Source organism: Pelobates fuscus, chromosome 13 (assembly GCF_036172605.1).
Source record: "Pelobates fuscus isolate aPelFus1 chromosome 13, aPelFus1.pri, whole genome shotgun sequence".
NCBI classification, from domain to species: domain Eukaryota; kingdom Metazoa; phylum Chordata; class Amphibia; order Anura; family Pelobatidae; genus Pelobates; species Pelobates fuscus.
In genome coordinates, this window is record NC_086329.1 from 16,847,770 (window position 1) to 16,862,455 (window position 14,686).

The following is a 14,686-nucleotide window of genomic DNA, read 5'->3' on the forward strand; positions in this document are numbered from 1 at the left end:
GAAAGCTCTCCAAAAGAACACAGCAAATTCTGCATATTACATCTGTAAGTAGGTATGAAAAACACTCAGCACTTATGAATACCAGCATACTACTCAACACGAAAAACCTTAAATTATGGAAATTCAAATTTAGACGATCAACTAATCTAGAGATTGAAATCTAACACTGCAGCCATGGCAAAGAATATTAGCTCTTCGTCTGGATTCATTCCAGAAAAAGATTTTTTAAATATATTTGTTTTATTTTAATTTTTTTACACCAGTGGCATTCATAATGATGTTTATACATAAAATATCAGATTACATTTTTTTGCCTAAAAAAAATTAAATAAATAAAGCCTCCCATTTTAAATGTCTCTGCAACAGCGATTTACTTTCCATATAATTGCCACATTCTACAAAGAATGCAAAAAAACACCTTCCGAAAACATCAGATTATAGATTTGGAGATATATGCAAGACTGACGGGAGCAAAAAGATTCCTGTTAAAAGCAAAAAGGTCTCTTTTGCTGTATTAGATAGTTTCTGATTGCGGGCAGCACTATCTATTTTCCTTGCAATCATATTTAAAACGAATATTATTTCTCTTACGATTTGCTCAAAATTGCACAGCGATTTACCAAGACAGTTTTATCTTCTCAAGTGTCTATGCAAGGTCTTTTTAAGTAATATATGATGCACACAAGCTGGAAAAGCATGCTTTTTTTGTTTTTCATTTTAGGATCTGTTTTTCTTTTTTTCTAAACTTGAGCATTTAGGTTTATGTATGCATCCATTTTCCAGGCCCTTCAATGTCGGCTTACAATATGCTCTTTAATGTGGGGTACAGTTAGGTTGCTTAGATGCAATTCGATATCATTAGGTTTTAGAATTCTTAGCAATGAATAATGTCCACCATCGTAAGTCCCATAATCACTTCAGCTTACTGAAGTGGTTACTGCGCAAAGACACGATAGCCTTTCTTTCTAAAAAGGTTTACTTCAAGAGATAAAATACCTATTTTTTTCTGTGTGTAGAGCCGCTTCCCAGGACAGTCAGTCAGATGGAATTCTCTCTTCCAGGCTGACAATATCGGTTTTGGGCAAAGTTTGAATCTGTTGTAAGCACACACAGCAGTCCAATGGCTGTGTGAGTTACATACAATGTCATAGCTCCTACTGCACTACCCTCAGACATTTTAAAGGAATACTTCAAGCACCATAATCACGATTGCGTACCAATGCAGTTATGGTGCCAGGAGATCCATGGTGCTTTGTTACCTGAAGGGTTTAAACTGTTCTCAAACGGTTTAACCCCAAAGGATGCTTCAAGTGCACGATCTTCCTTTCCCCAGCGGAATCCGGCTTATTTTTTAGTTTTATTAAGCACGGACTGCCACCAGATAAGGGCACTGCTGAGTGGCTGAAGCAGTCAGCTTAACCTCTAAGCCAATCAGTAGCTCCTCATTCATAAAAGAGACATGTGCCTTTTACAACTCTTATTTCTATTTCACCATTACTCCATTCTCTGAGACCGTCTGATTAGCGCAGCACGGCATTTTGCCGCACATGCGCACTTGTCTCCTTATACATTCCTATAGGAAAGCATTCACTTGACTTAGATTATCCATAATCTCTATTAAAGCGGTGGACTGGCAAATCAGAGATCGTCACTGCAAAGGAGAAAAGGTTAAGTAAAGGGGGGCGGAGCCTAGCTGCCAAGCAGAGTGGACGTGCCAAAACCCAGCTCCTGCAATATCTGCCTGATTTTGGGGAATATACCCCGTAAACCTGGCACAGACCCACTCTAAAAGGGCCTAATTGAACGGGGAATCTCGGGGTGCAACTCTGGACACCCAAATCGTCGACCTACCCACCCGAGACCCCAAGCTGCGATGATCGGGGCCTGCAGAATGGCTGGCAGAGGGGAGACGGCCGCTCTCCTTTCCTCCTACCTGCTCCACGACCACCACGACTTTCAATCATCCTGCCCCCCCCCCCAGGACCGGTGGGGGATATCCCGGTCCTCGCCGCAAGCCCAGACCGAGCTTCTGCACAGCGTATGGGCACCAGGGCCGGCGACACGTGACCCATCGAAAATGGCGGCGGAGTATTCAAGGCAACAACGGACTCAGCTTCAAGCACCTAACCAGAGCTCCGACTGCAGCACAGACCTCATGCAGCGTCTAGATGCACTATTTAACAACTTCTGGGAGAAGCTCCAGCAACGTGCACAGCGCGCCAAAGCAAAGCGAACGGATCCCATGGACCCAAGAGAGAGGAGCTGTGGGCAGCCGGGCAAGAGGGGGGCTCCCTCGGGCGCAGCACCGGACCAAAAGCCGACACTCACCCACCCCAGCCCACCCGGGCTGAAGGCCAAGAGGGCCCCGACCCGACAGCGTCGGCCACATGGGCGGAAACACAAGCGGCAATCTACCTACAGACCTCCCGCCACCCCCACGAGGGGGAGACACTCGGGCAACGTATGCCACCGAGTCTCAGGCCAGAAGGCGCAGGCCTACATATCAGCCTGGGGCAGGAGGGACACCCCCACCCCCGCCAGATCTACAGCACCTCCTCAGGACCAGCCAGGGAACCTCAGCCACATTCCCACAGAAGGAATAGGATAAATGGCGACTCACCACAAACTCTCCTATGACCCGCATACGCTAACCCACGGGTCCAGATGCAAGTGATGGTGACGGTGACCGCTGTATACCAGCTTGAGTTCATATGCTGACGACTGCTTTTTGCCAACCATTGCATACCTTACTTACGCTGGTTTATCTTAGCCTTCCATTAGTTCAGCTTAGAGCGCTAGATGTTTAACTTTATAATTTAAGAATCACACTGTTAATTATATTGCATCAGCATGAATAGACCTTAAGATTAATGTTACTATATCTGTTAAACTCATAGTATAACTTCCAAGCAATATGATATATAACTGTGCCCATGCTTTACAAAACTAGGCACCTACTGCTAAACGGTGATTTGAGTATTGCACTAAGTGCTCATGTCCTAGCCTGTAGGCCACGTGAAGCCTAGGAGTACTGATCTATCAGTATAGCCTCTACTATACATATGCGCGACCTGTACTGTCCACAGTCTAGGTCCTTTAGCAAGCGACATAGAAATACTTCTAGATATTAAAGTATGAATAACTAAGCATGTTTCTATTAAAAAATTGTGCCTGATATACATATGTCCCGCATGTAAAGCGGGGGAATAGCCTGAGGACTGCTTTCGGGGCACCTCAGACATGCCTGTATCATTTTCAAGCACTGCAAAAAAAAAAAAATTTAAAAAAAAAATAAAAAAAAAAAAAAAAAAAAAAAAAAAGGTTAAGTAAAACTCGCCTTTTAGCCCTGGTAACTGGGGCCGGTCACCTAAACTGTGACTAGGGTACTATAGCGTTAGAAATACACATTTGTATTCCTAATCCTATAGTGTTCCTTTAAAAAAAATGTGAAATATTCTGTGTGTTTCTAGTAGAAACGCCTCAATAAAACTTTTATTTTTTAATAAAATGAATTAATAAATCTAATTTTTGCAACATATTCACCTTCTGCTCATCCAATTAAGATTGGCAACCTTTGACATCTTCTATAACTAATACCAAGACATCCTTTCAGCTTCTGTTCCTGAGCCACTCAAATATTAATAGCTTCATTAGGGATCTGCAGTCACTGGCAGATGTTAAGAACAGATATATACGCAGGAAGAGAATTGCAAAAATATTCTAAATACACACAGAAAACTGGGAAATGGGTTTGATCTGATCAATGTTGTCAAATGGGAACACTTGTATTTAGAGATGTCCCGAACAGTTCGCCGGGAACTGTTCGCCGGCGAACATAGCTTGTTCGCGGTCGCCACGGGGGGCGAACATATGTGATGTTCGGTCCGCCCCCTATTCGTCATGGAGGTGGGAGGGTCTGCTGCTGATTGGCTGGAATGTGTCTGCTGACTGTGAGGTACAGGGTCAAAGTTTATTTAATGATGACGAATAGGGGGCGGACCGAACATCGCATATGTTCGCCCGCCGCGGCGACCGCGTACAAGCTATGTTCGCCAGCGAATAGTTCCCGGCGAACTGTTCGGGACATCTCTACTTGTATTTAAAACATTTTTCAGAAGCCCTAAATAATTATATATAAATCAGTTCATTTTTTATTTAATTTTAAATGTAAAGGGTCTGTGGTGGTTAATATTTTGAAGACACTGTGCTAAACTGTAAGATATAAAAGTCCTATCCGTTCAGTTACCATACTGGATTTTTTATTTTTATTTTTCTTATGCAAAACTAGTGTTCTAGAACTCAAAGTTTAATTTTTAAGGGATTATTCTATTCGCAAAAAGATATTTGACACTGTAACTAAAACAAAATCAAGAGAAGATGGAAAATAGGCAACGGTACTTTCCCATTTAAAACACAAGTTCCAGCACACAACTCGTCTTAATACAGAATGACAATTACCAGCACACTCCAATTGCGTTTGCTTACCTGACAAGATGAAGGAAGGAAGTTGTTGACTCTGGATATACTCCACATGCCTTCTAGATACTGTTGGGCCTGGATGGTCACTGAGCTCAAAGTTCCACCAAGGCTGTTCGGAGCCACTGTAACTTGCAAACTGGAGCTTGGAAAGCTCCCCGGCCCTTGTGTCCATCCAAGCCCTTTTTTCTTCTCCGTCCCAGGGAAAACAGGTGTTGGTTTCCCAGGCTGCTTGCCCACCTGTCCAGCAATCATCAACAATTCCTTCTGAGATGAAACGGTGACCATTTTCTGGGGTGATAGCCCCGGGAGAACACTAGCCACAGGCACAGTACGGGGACAATCTAGAATTTCTGGGTTGCCGGTTTGATTGAAAGCTTGGATCATCTGGACGGCTTCCTGCTTCAACTGGTTCAAGTGAGTGGCGCAGATATCACATCGGCTTTCTCCTTCATTCCTGCTCTTCAGCAAATAATCAGGCACTTGGAGCTTGTCAAAAATTAAAGCTGAAAATTGTGGGTTCTAGGAAATGAAAAAAAACAAAAAACAAAAACATAAAATTTCAAATAAAGCCAAGTCAGTCACACAAAATACAAAACATACAACATTCCATAAAAACACACAACTAGTGTAAAACATTTGATACCCAGATGTAATGTTCGTTTTAAAAGTCCTGCAAGTGCATTTGACTTCTGTAAGGATACTGTACAATTTGCACAGTGATCGAGGGACACACAAAGGACACAAAAAGAGTCCCGCAATGTCTGTTGATAAAAATATAAAGCAATGCAATAGGTTACTTGTTTTCCTATATCACATCAAAGGCCACACAAATGCCCTCCCAAACTTTCCACCTGCTCTGTAACATTCCATATGTCCATGTTCTGAGATTTTATTTTTGACTGTGTATCCATATGTTTGGAGGATAAAGGGATTCGGGTTTATGCATTTACAAGATTTCAGAGGCAGAGATAAGGGACATTATAAAGGGAAATGGCAGAATTCAGTAAATGACCATTATTTTTCCCATTCAAACCCGTAACGCGCAACTCTGTTAGAGCTTACAACCATAACAATCAGAGTTTACAACCATATGACAAAGCAGAGACTAGGTGGAAGCCACAAGACATCTGGAAGTGGTTGGAAACACTATAAACCAGTAGAAAGTCATTACAAGCCTACCAGATGGTACCGGTGTAAATGGTGGCTTCCACCATGACTGCATGGGATTCTGTGAGCTTTGGAGGCCATAGCCTGAATCTTTATCATAAGACACATGGAGTGTTTTTTCTGTTTTATTAAGAGAGTTCACTGTGCCTTTGTTCTGAATTACATACCAATGAATATTACGAAACTACTAAGGCCCAAAAGTGTGGTCTAAAACCTCATCAACCTCACCACACCAGTAGTTGTGCAAATCGTGGCTTGGGATTACAGTAAAGAGTTTCCAGAACAACTGGAATGTAAAATATCTACGTTCTGTTCCATGTAGCAATCTCACCAACCTATAAAATGGAATTGGATGCACTAACAGTAAGGGAGTCGTACATTCCACATAAGCCATTTTAAATCCTCCTTTTACAACAATGCATAGCAGGTATGTTAATAGATTTTTTACTCTTCCCGGGCACATGAAAATGCTTGGACACAGCTGCTTTGATCTAAGCTGGGCGTAAGAAGGTTTTTACAGGTCAGTTTGAAATATTCAGCTGCCGAAATTCTTTCAGTCTTGGAATTCTGATGGGTTATTTGACGGAGAGTATTTAAACTACTCGTTCAGGTTTTTTATAACCACGTTTTTATAGTAGGATTTATCTTTGTCTTGCTAGTTGATGGAGCAGCTGCGTTTAGAGATTATTACCTTGTTGGGTTTTTTTTTTTCCCTTCAAGGAATGCGACAAAACACCTGGTCAGCGGGTGGGAAGGGGTGTTAGAGGATAGAGATAAACACAGGACGGTTATAAAAGTTTAGCCCGCAAAACTTAAAAGTGAAGTGTACCCTCAACATGGTTTTATGATAGCGTGGTAAACTAGAGATTCAGAGTCACATATTAACAGGGAGGATTTAACAATAGGGCTATGAAGTGTCAGAACGGAAACAAAACAGCAGTACAGCATCACATTTTGTATTTGTTTTTTATTATTATTACAGTCATTTTACAATAGAATAAATAAAATTTTGCAAAAAAAAAAAAAATTTGCCTAGTGGGTGTAAATTTGCAACAAAAAAAAAAGGAAAAAAATAGGGGTATTTTATCCTACCACAACGCAAAGGCACAAAACCACTCAACAATTATTCTTTTTTTTTTTTATATCCAAAAGAGTGAATATTTTCTTGTTCAAAAGTTGCACATGAATTGTTGCAAAGGAAACAAAAATATGTAAACAGCATTAATTCTACACAAATGTTGTTGGTAATCTCTAGTCAGAGAAATGCAGAAGGAATATTTTTAAAAAAAAAGTTATCATAGTGCATTCTAATCCAGTTTAGAACAATACTGTTCAAATTCAAAGTCTGGAGACACAAGGATTTTATGCACTTCACATGGCTTAGTGATGCACAAAGTTAATTACATACAGTTAATTACAGCAGTCCTAAAACTGTCCAAATGATTGCCCCTGGTGAATGTTTGAACATCCCTGTTTTCGAAGAACATGGATATTTTATGCAAAAAAATAAAAAATTTTTTTTTTTAAAGTTAATTGCTCACAACTAGTTTCCTAGGACTGCAATCTTTAACATGGCAAAGCATCGTGAAAGTTGTAAATCTAGTGATCTACCTTTTGGCCACTCCTAGAGTAAATCAAAAATAATAGAGAGGTAATAGTGCTTTAAGGAGCTTAAAAAGTATAACACTTGTATGTTTTGGCACATTCAGACAGAATGATGGATAGGGATTTAAGAAAATTAGACTCTCTGCATAGCTCGGGGGTAATTTACCTTACCATACAGCAATAACCTAACAAAGTATGTAATACTGGCATGTTCCGCTATGAGCTAAAACACACAGTCTGCCTGTGAGGATGGAATCGAACAGGCCAGGCCTCTCGGTACACGGCTCTGTGATTACACAGAGCCTGCCAACTATCTCATAGCACAGGGCAAATTTAATCCCAAATTATCCTGCCGTTTTGCAAGGATGCGAAGGATTTATTGAGCGTGCACAGATAAAAGTGTACATGAGAGCACTAAGTAAGCAACTCAGAAATTACAACACATTCTAACCCCCTCCCTTTTTGAAGACTTTTTTGATTGAGTGACAAATAACGTTCAAAATGACAACGAATGCAAAGAGGGAAAAATAGGGAATGAATTACACATGGGATCAAGAGATCTATGAGCAATGCATCAGATCACTTTATTAACTTTTAAAATAAAAACACAAAAACACTCAAGTGACTTCGAGGACTGTATCTCCAAGACTTGTTTAGCCACCTCTCTTTACGCTTTACGCTTTCATCTTAAGTGTCTGTTAGCACGGGAAGCCTTTTTGATGGCCAAATACCCCTCACTCCCTAGTTTTATATCTTTGTGTGTTTTTGAAGAAGTTCAGCGTGCATTTATCACCGAGCGCCCCAACAATTAAACTCACATGAAAGTGTTGTGTGTGAGTGCATCACAGAGCTCTTTACAATAAAACTCACAGTGTGAATGTTTAAAAGCCAGTATGCATGTTTAGAAATTAATAATTGTAAATAAAATTCCTTAAACTCTATCTGTACTAAATTAAATGGCTTGCCATAGGCCATTAAGTTGCATACACGCAGACACTACACCCCTTGTCATAGCTCAGACTATATTCAATATAATAAAGTTCATTAAAGGCTCATTTCAAACTCTGAAATGCATAACTGCCCATTATGAGTACACCACAATGGCAAAATTCGATCCACAAATGGAATGGGCATGCAAGAAACGATGGAGCAGAAGGCAAATTAGGTGGCATAGGCCTTAGTTTGTCACTCAAGGCTCGTTGAATAATTCCGCCAGTTAAAATAAATAAGGAAAAAGTATTTCCTGCTTTTAAATATCAATATTTTTTATTTTTTTTACAGTCAAGTCCAAAATGGTCCAATTATTACATGTATAAGTTTGATCCAATTCTTCATTCCTGGTTTGTACATTAAGTATAAAACAAAATTGTAGACTTGCACAAATGCTTTTTAGCTTTTTAACAAATAAAATGCCCTTTTAATCTGCGCCTGAATTAACAGATTTGTCCAGGATCTGCCTGCAGAGTGAGGCCGATTGGTATGTTCGAGTGTAGATTTAAAAATGCATCGGATTCATCTGCACAAGTCTACAAAATAACAATGTAAAACAATTAAAATAAACAAAACACACATGAGATTAGCAGTTACTCAGAGAATCATAATGTTGCAACTGTGTTACTTAAAATATCCCAAAACTATATAACCAAAAAAAAAAAAACACACACACAAAACAAACAGCATTTTGAGTGTTTGATAAGGAATATCCTTCTGGTGACGGACGCACTTTAACTTAACATGAATCCAGTTGCCAAGGTCCCTTTAATGGTCACATTCTTTGTTTAGAAATAGGATGGGTTTACAAAGACTAAGAAGAATGTGTGAAATTAGAAGAAGCCAATAAATGTGACACAGTTGTACGTCTTCAATCTTTTGTTCCAGTAAAATGTCCTCTTCAAAGTGGCTTGCTAAATATAAAAAGACAAGTTTGTACGGTTCTAAAGCCTACGAAAGTTCGTAGGGCAAATTTTGTTGTTTCAAGACCATGCGCTGTGTTAGCTTAAATAAACATTATCCTCTAACCTACCGGTACCTCTGCTCTATTAGGTCAGTGGTATTTCTACACCAGTTCAGGTTACAAAAAAAAAATATATACACACACACACACACACACACACACACACACACGGTACCAAATTAATGTAAATTAATAGTTTGGCTCAAAGGTTACACAGTGCCAGGAGACTTTAGATTAATGTAGTGGTTATAATGCTTTGTTTAATATTGAGGAGTTACACATAAATATAAAAAAATGACAGCTATATTACTCCAATGAAATGTGCACTCATTCCCACAATGCATTCTGCTCAATCCCAGAATGCCAAGTGTTTGGCTGTATGAATTTCATTTGAGACCAAGAAGTGCACTAAAATATGTACAACATATCAAGTATAGCAGCCAGGTGGGGCTTGCTACTCTCACATTAATATTAGCCAACATTAACACCAAATAGAATGTTCTAGATATTTAGCGATGAACTGATTAATATTGGTCCTTAAAAGCTATGGACACAGGTTTTACAAAATAAAGATAGTTGGTCATTAATATACTATGTTGAAGTTTTACAACAATTGTCCAGTATAAAGCCCACACACCCACACAATGAAATGGATACCACAGGAAACTGTATTTAGCTAAAAACTAACCCCCAGGCCAATCTAGCCAGCCCTTCTCTGTACACAACCACCTGATCAATCACAACAGCATATATGTCATTAACTTAACAAGGATCTTGTAACAGTTTCCTATCTCGAGAGATAATCTAACTTACTTCATGTTAAGAATTAAGACTTAGAATAAGATGCTGGTGTCTCCATTGGGTATTACAATAGACAAAACAAAAAAATACTTGCACAGATATGTAGCCACCACATAACTTTGGCCACAAGCAGTATGCTTACCACACAGTGGGGTTTATATTACCACATACTGATGAGAAGACAATTTGTAGATCTCAGAGGTATGCAAAAAAAAAAAAAAAAGGCATCTGTTCAACACGCTTAACAAAACAAGACTCCCAAAGTCAAACAAAAAAAAAAAGATTTAAAAAAAATTATATGCACAGCCTCATCATCATTTAAACTTTTAAAAAAGAAAATTATAGTAAAACGTATTTTAAAAACAGGGTCAAGAAAACCTCACACCACGATGCAATCATCAAGATACTACAGAGGTGCGTGGCCATCGTAATAATTAAAAAATATTTCATCACTTAAAGATCACATCAAGAGAATTAGTTTCATCTCAAACCAATACACATTATGAAGACTGCAGTGAGATCCACTCTGGACCAGATCTTACCTAAGTGAGCATAGCAAGAGGGGCATTGTGCAAGCTTGTCTGTCTTTTCCAGATACCAAGTAAGAGACATCTGGAGTGTCTCTCAGGAGGATGTGTCCAACTGATTAGAAGAACCTCTGTAACACTATCCATTTGGAAATACTGTCCACTGGGTGTGGAGGAATGATGAAAGCTAAACAGGCAATCATAGCCTCTAATTAGCTCAGCTTCCCTATCCTGTAATTCACGACTTCAGAAACAAATATATTCAATAATAAAGTGAAACCATTGCAATAAGATAGGTAACATATATAACAGAAATATAAAAAAAAAAAAAAAAAACTTGGATGTTCCTTATCAAAATAGTTGTTTTGATAAGACGACCTGTGATTGCTTAAGACTTTGTGATTGCAATGGCTTTTTACTATAAAGTAAGGTGATAAAACAGAAATATAATAAAAAATAAACATAAACGCAAGCCCATTATAGAGCCATTGCACATTGCCACTCAAGGTATATTTATGGCCAAGCTAAGTATGTATATGATACTCCCGTGGAGCAGCAAAGAGGCTGAAAAGAATGCTTTTTACATCATTACACAATCTGACAGATGCTTAAGAATAATATCCTATTGCATACTCTGTGAGCAGACAGAATGAGGCACATCAAATTCCTGAAATGAAAAGGGTTATATAGTAAGTGGTCATTATAGATGGAACATACAGACAGTGGGAGTATATAGTATAGCACACAGGGAGAGGAATTCAAGCAGGGCCAGGGTCTGGGCTATGTCTCTCCAGCCTGGAGTCTGTCTGTTTTCTCTCAGAGGAGACATTACAGTACAGACGTACACAAATCTCTTTGATTATTGCAGCATTGCATTAAAAGTTAAAAGTGCCTTAAAAGTAAAAAAAAAAAAAAAAAAAAATGCTATAAGCTGCTTTAAGTGTCCCACAAGCAGGACAACCAGTACATTTCCAATTCATGCCACAGTGGTCAAATTTCAGCTAACAGGGACACCAGCGATCATGATTTTTATGGCAATACATAAATACACTTAAATGTGCATTGATGTTTAATAGGAAAAAAATGGGATCCACTGCCCCCCTTCTGTGTGTGGCTTACGACAACAGCAATAAAAAAATAAAAAAATGGCTTCATCTAGAGGCCCTCCCCCACAGTCAAAGGTATCAAAGGAGCGAGCTAGTTAAGCTTCCTACTGGTTACAAATATCTTTACATCGTGTTCCCACAGGGGGCTATTCAATAGAGGCTATGAATTTGCAGCAAACAGAATATGATCATTTTAATTTTACAGTTTTAAAAAGTATATATCTATTTTTAAAGATGTTCTCCGTGCAATGCTTTTACAAGTGAGGGTTAACGCCAATCACTGCATAGTGGCTTTAACTGCAATCAATACACCCGGAATATACTTACAGTGTTGCAAAATATCTACAAAGCACAATTGACAATGTAAGAGATAATACACATAATCACCTTGTTTCAGAACATGTCTACATTAACACCCACAATTCCTATAATAAAATTTTTTTTTTCAGTATTTTAAAAGGGACACTATAGTAAAGAGAAAATTCTTCAGCTTAATGTAGTGGTTCTGGTGCCTGTAGCATGTTCCTGCAGGCATTTCAATGTAAACACTGGCTTTTCAGAGAACAAGCATTGTTTACAGTGCAGCCTAGAAATAGCTTTATGTGCAGTCACTCAGACGGCCACTACAGGTGATTCCTGGGTCAGTGCTGCAGTGTACAGCACCTATATTCAGCATCTCCACACTCTGCATGGAGGTGCTGAATGTTCCCCATAGAGATGCATTAAGTCAATGTATCACTGTGAGGAGATGCCAATTGGCACAGCACGGCGTTTTGACACACGTTTTTCCTATAAAAAAGCATTGGATTGGCTAATATAGTCAAGATTGATTATCTCAGCCATGGAGGTGGAGCCAGACTCGGCGAGACCAGCATGGGAGGAAAAAGTGCGTAAAAACACCTTTTTACTGCAATCTAAGGACATAATGTCTGGGATATATTTTTTGTATTCCTGACACTGTAGTGTTGCTTTAACTATGAACACTTTTTTGTCTCTTTCATAAAATGCCATTATTTACCTCAGCACTGTGCTACGAATATGTTTTAAGACTAAAGATGAAAGAATTGTGCTTTAATTGGGGATAACCATGCGTCCCAGCCCACATCCACACCCAGCTGTGCACCCAAACAGGAAACCCTGCTTTAGGCACAGCCATAACTTTTCTAGTCTCGCCTCATTTTTGGTCACTTAAGGCCATTTTGACCTGGTTCCATGCCCTTTCTGTCCCAACAGAGGGAGTCCTCTGAGCAATAGGAATTACAATGTATATCTGCTTCCTCACAATATCACCATGGACTGCAGGTCCACACACACAAAGATAGGGGATGAATACGAATTAATACGGCAACATAACACCCCTCAACCAGTCAGAAATTGCTCTACATCGCATACACCTTCATTACCTACAGTTGTATATTTTTTAGGTTCTCATGAAAACATCTGCTCGAAAAAAAAACAAAAAAAAAACCACAACACTTTTTAGAGCAAGACAAATTAAAAAAAAATTGGAAAAAAAAAATATTATATATAACAAAATACACCCGATGCAATAAAAATGTTTTCAAACAAAGTAAGTGACTAAACAGAGCACATGTTTTGTCAACTTGACTTTAGGCTGCCTGAGCTTGATGAGAGAGGTAAATAGCTGAAGTTCTAATCACTGCACCACTAATACTAACACCTATTATTTCATGTTTGTTACATTATACTTCCAAACGCAAACAATTAATAGTGTCAAATTGTGAATTTCCAGCAACAGAGTTGCAGCTAACATCTGAAGCGTTTTATTGGAATGTATGACATAGCAGACAGGAAACTCCTTTATTTACATGTCTGACTCTGTCAGCACCCTCAGACAGGCTCTCTAAGGAGATTTCCTTTCCCTGTCTCTTTCATTAGACCCCCTACAGCGAGCGGGTCTTTGGCCCCATTCACAGTATAATATCCAAAACAGAATGCATTTCAAAGTGGAAGAGCACAGAATTAGCTCAATTAGAGGTTATTAAGAAATGTTCAGTAACTCTTTAGGAATAGATAAACTGATTGCAAACCATTCTGGACATCAAAGGCTTCAAATAGCACTGAGGCCTTGTTCACAATGGAGACAAAAACAAGAGGGCGGTATTATTCACTAAACAGGGACAGGTTTATTCATAAAAATGCGATTTGTCAAGAATTCACAGTGAATTTCAAATTGTAGGGTAAAAATAAACACTTCCTGTTTACTTAAAATTCCCTATAATTCACACTTTACTAAGAATCCTGTGAGTTGTGCAAAAAACACTTTCAAGTTTGTGATATTTTGACAGACAACGTTGCTAGTTGGTCAAGTCAGTCCACCGCCGACAACCATTTTGTTAACAGACAATGGATATTTCATCACCACTGTAACATTGTAATGTCATGTAGAATATGATAGCTCTACATTAAATGAGAAATAATAATAAACAAAAAATTATTAATTTAGCAGAAGCGACTGAATTAAAAAAATACACCACAACTTTGGACCAAAATAGCACATTTGGGGGGGGTGGGGGGAGGGATCTCTGATTCCACTCTCAAATGAGCAGGTTTGTAAATACATACGATCAATGTCTAGGCTTCTATTGAATACCTATTTTTTTTTTTGTATTTTTTTTTTTTTTTAGACATTCTTTATTTATTGAGTTTTTCAAATAAGGGGAGGAGACAGAAAAAAGAAAGGGGTGGAGGGGGGGTATCAAACGTCTAGATACAATGTATGACATATGCAATAACAGTGCATCAAGCCCGGCATTGAGACAGAGTCGGGTTCAGCGTTTCATTCGTAACCATTTCACATCCAGTTTGCAGCGTGTCCGCCTGGGCGGGTCTAGGTCGGTGGCTCGGGGCGTGTTTTATATGTGCAATATGTGATACGGGTGAGTCCGTAGCGATTAGGGGGTTATGAACTTGCGCTGGTGCACGTCTATTGAATACCTTTTTATGTATTTTATTTTAATTAAAGGAAATTGTGGATAATTTAAGGAGACTGCAAATTCTGGACCAAACTAGCTGTGCTGGATAAA

General features: G+C 39.0%; 1 protein-coding gene across 3 annotated transcripts in view; it reads right to left on the reverse strand.

Moving 5' to 3' along the window:
- KIF26A (kinesin family member 26A) overlaps window positions 1-14,686 on the reverse strand; it is a 144,125-nt gene that overhangs the window by 98,212 nt on the left and 31,227 nt on the right. For all 3 annotated transcript variants that reach the window (XM_063439957.1, XM_063439959.1, XM_063439958.1), the window contains exon 3: window positions 4,486-4,998. In XM_063439957.1, the coding sequence (XP_063296027.1) occupies window positions 4,486-4,998 (513 nt within the window). The remainder of the gene's footprint in view (window positions 1-4,485; window positions 4,999-14,686) is intronic.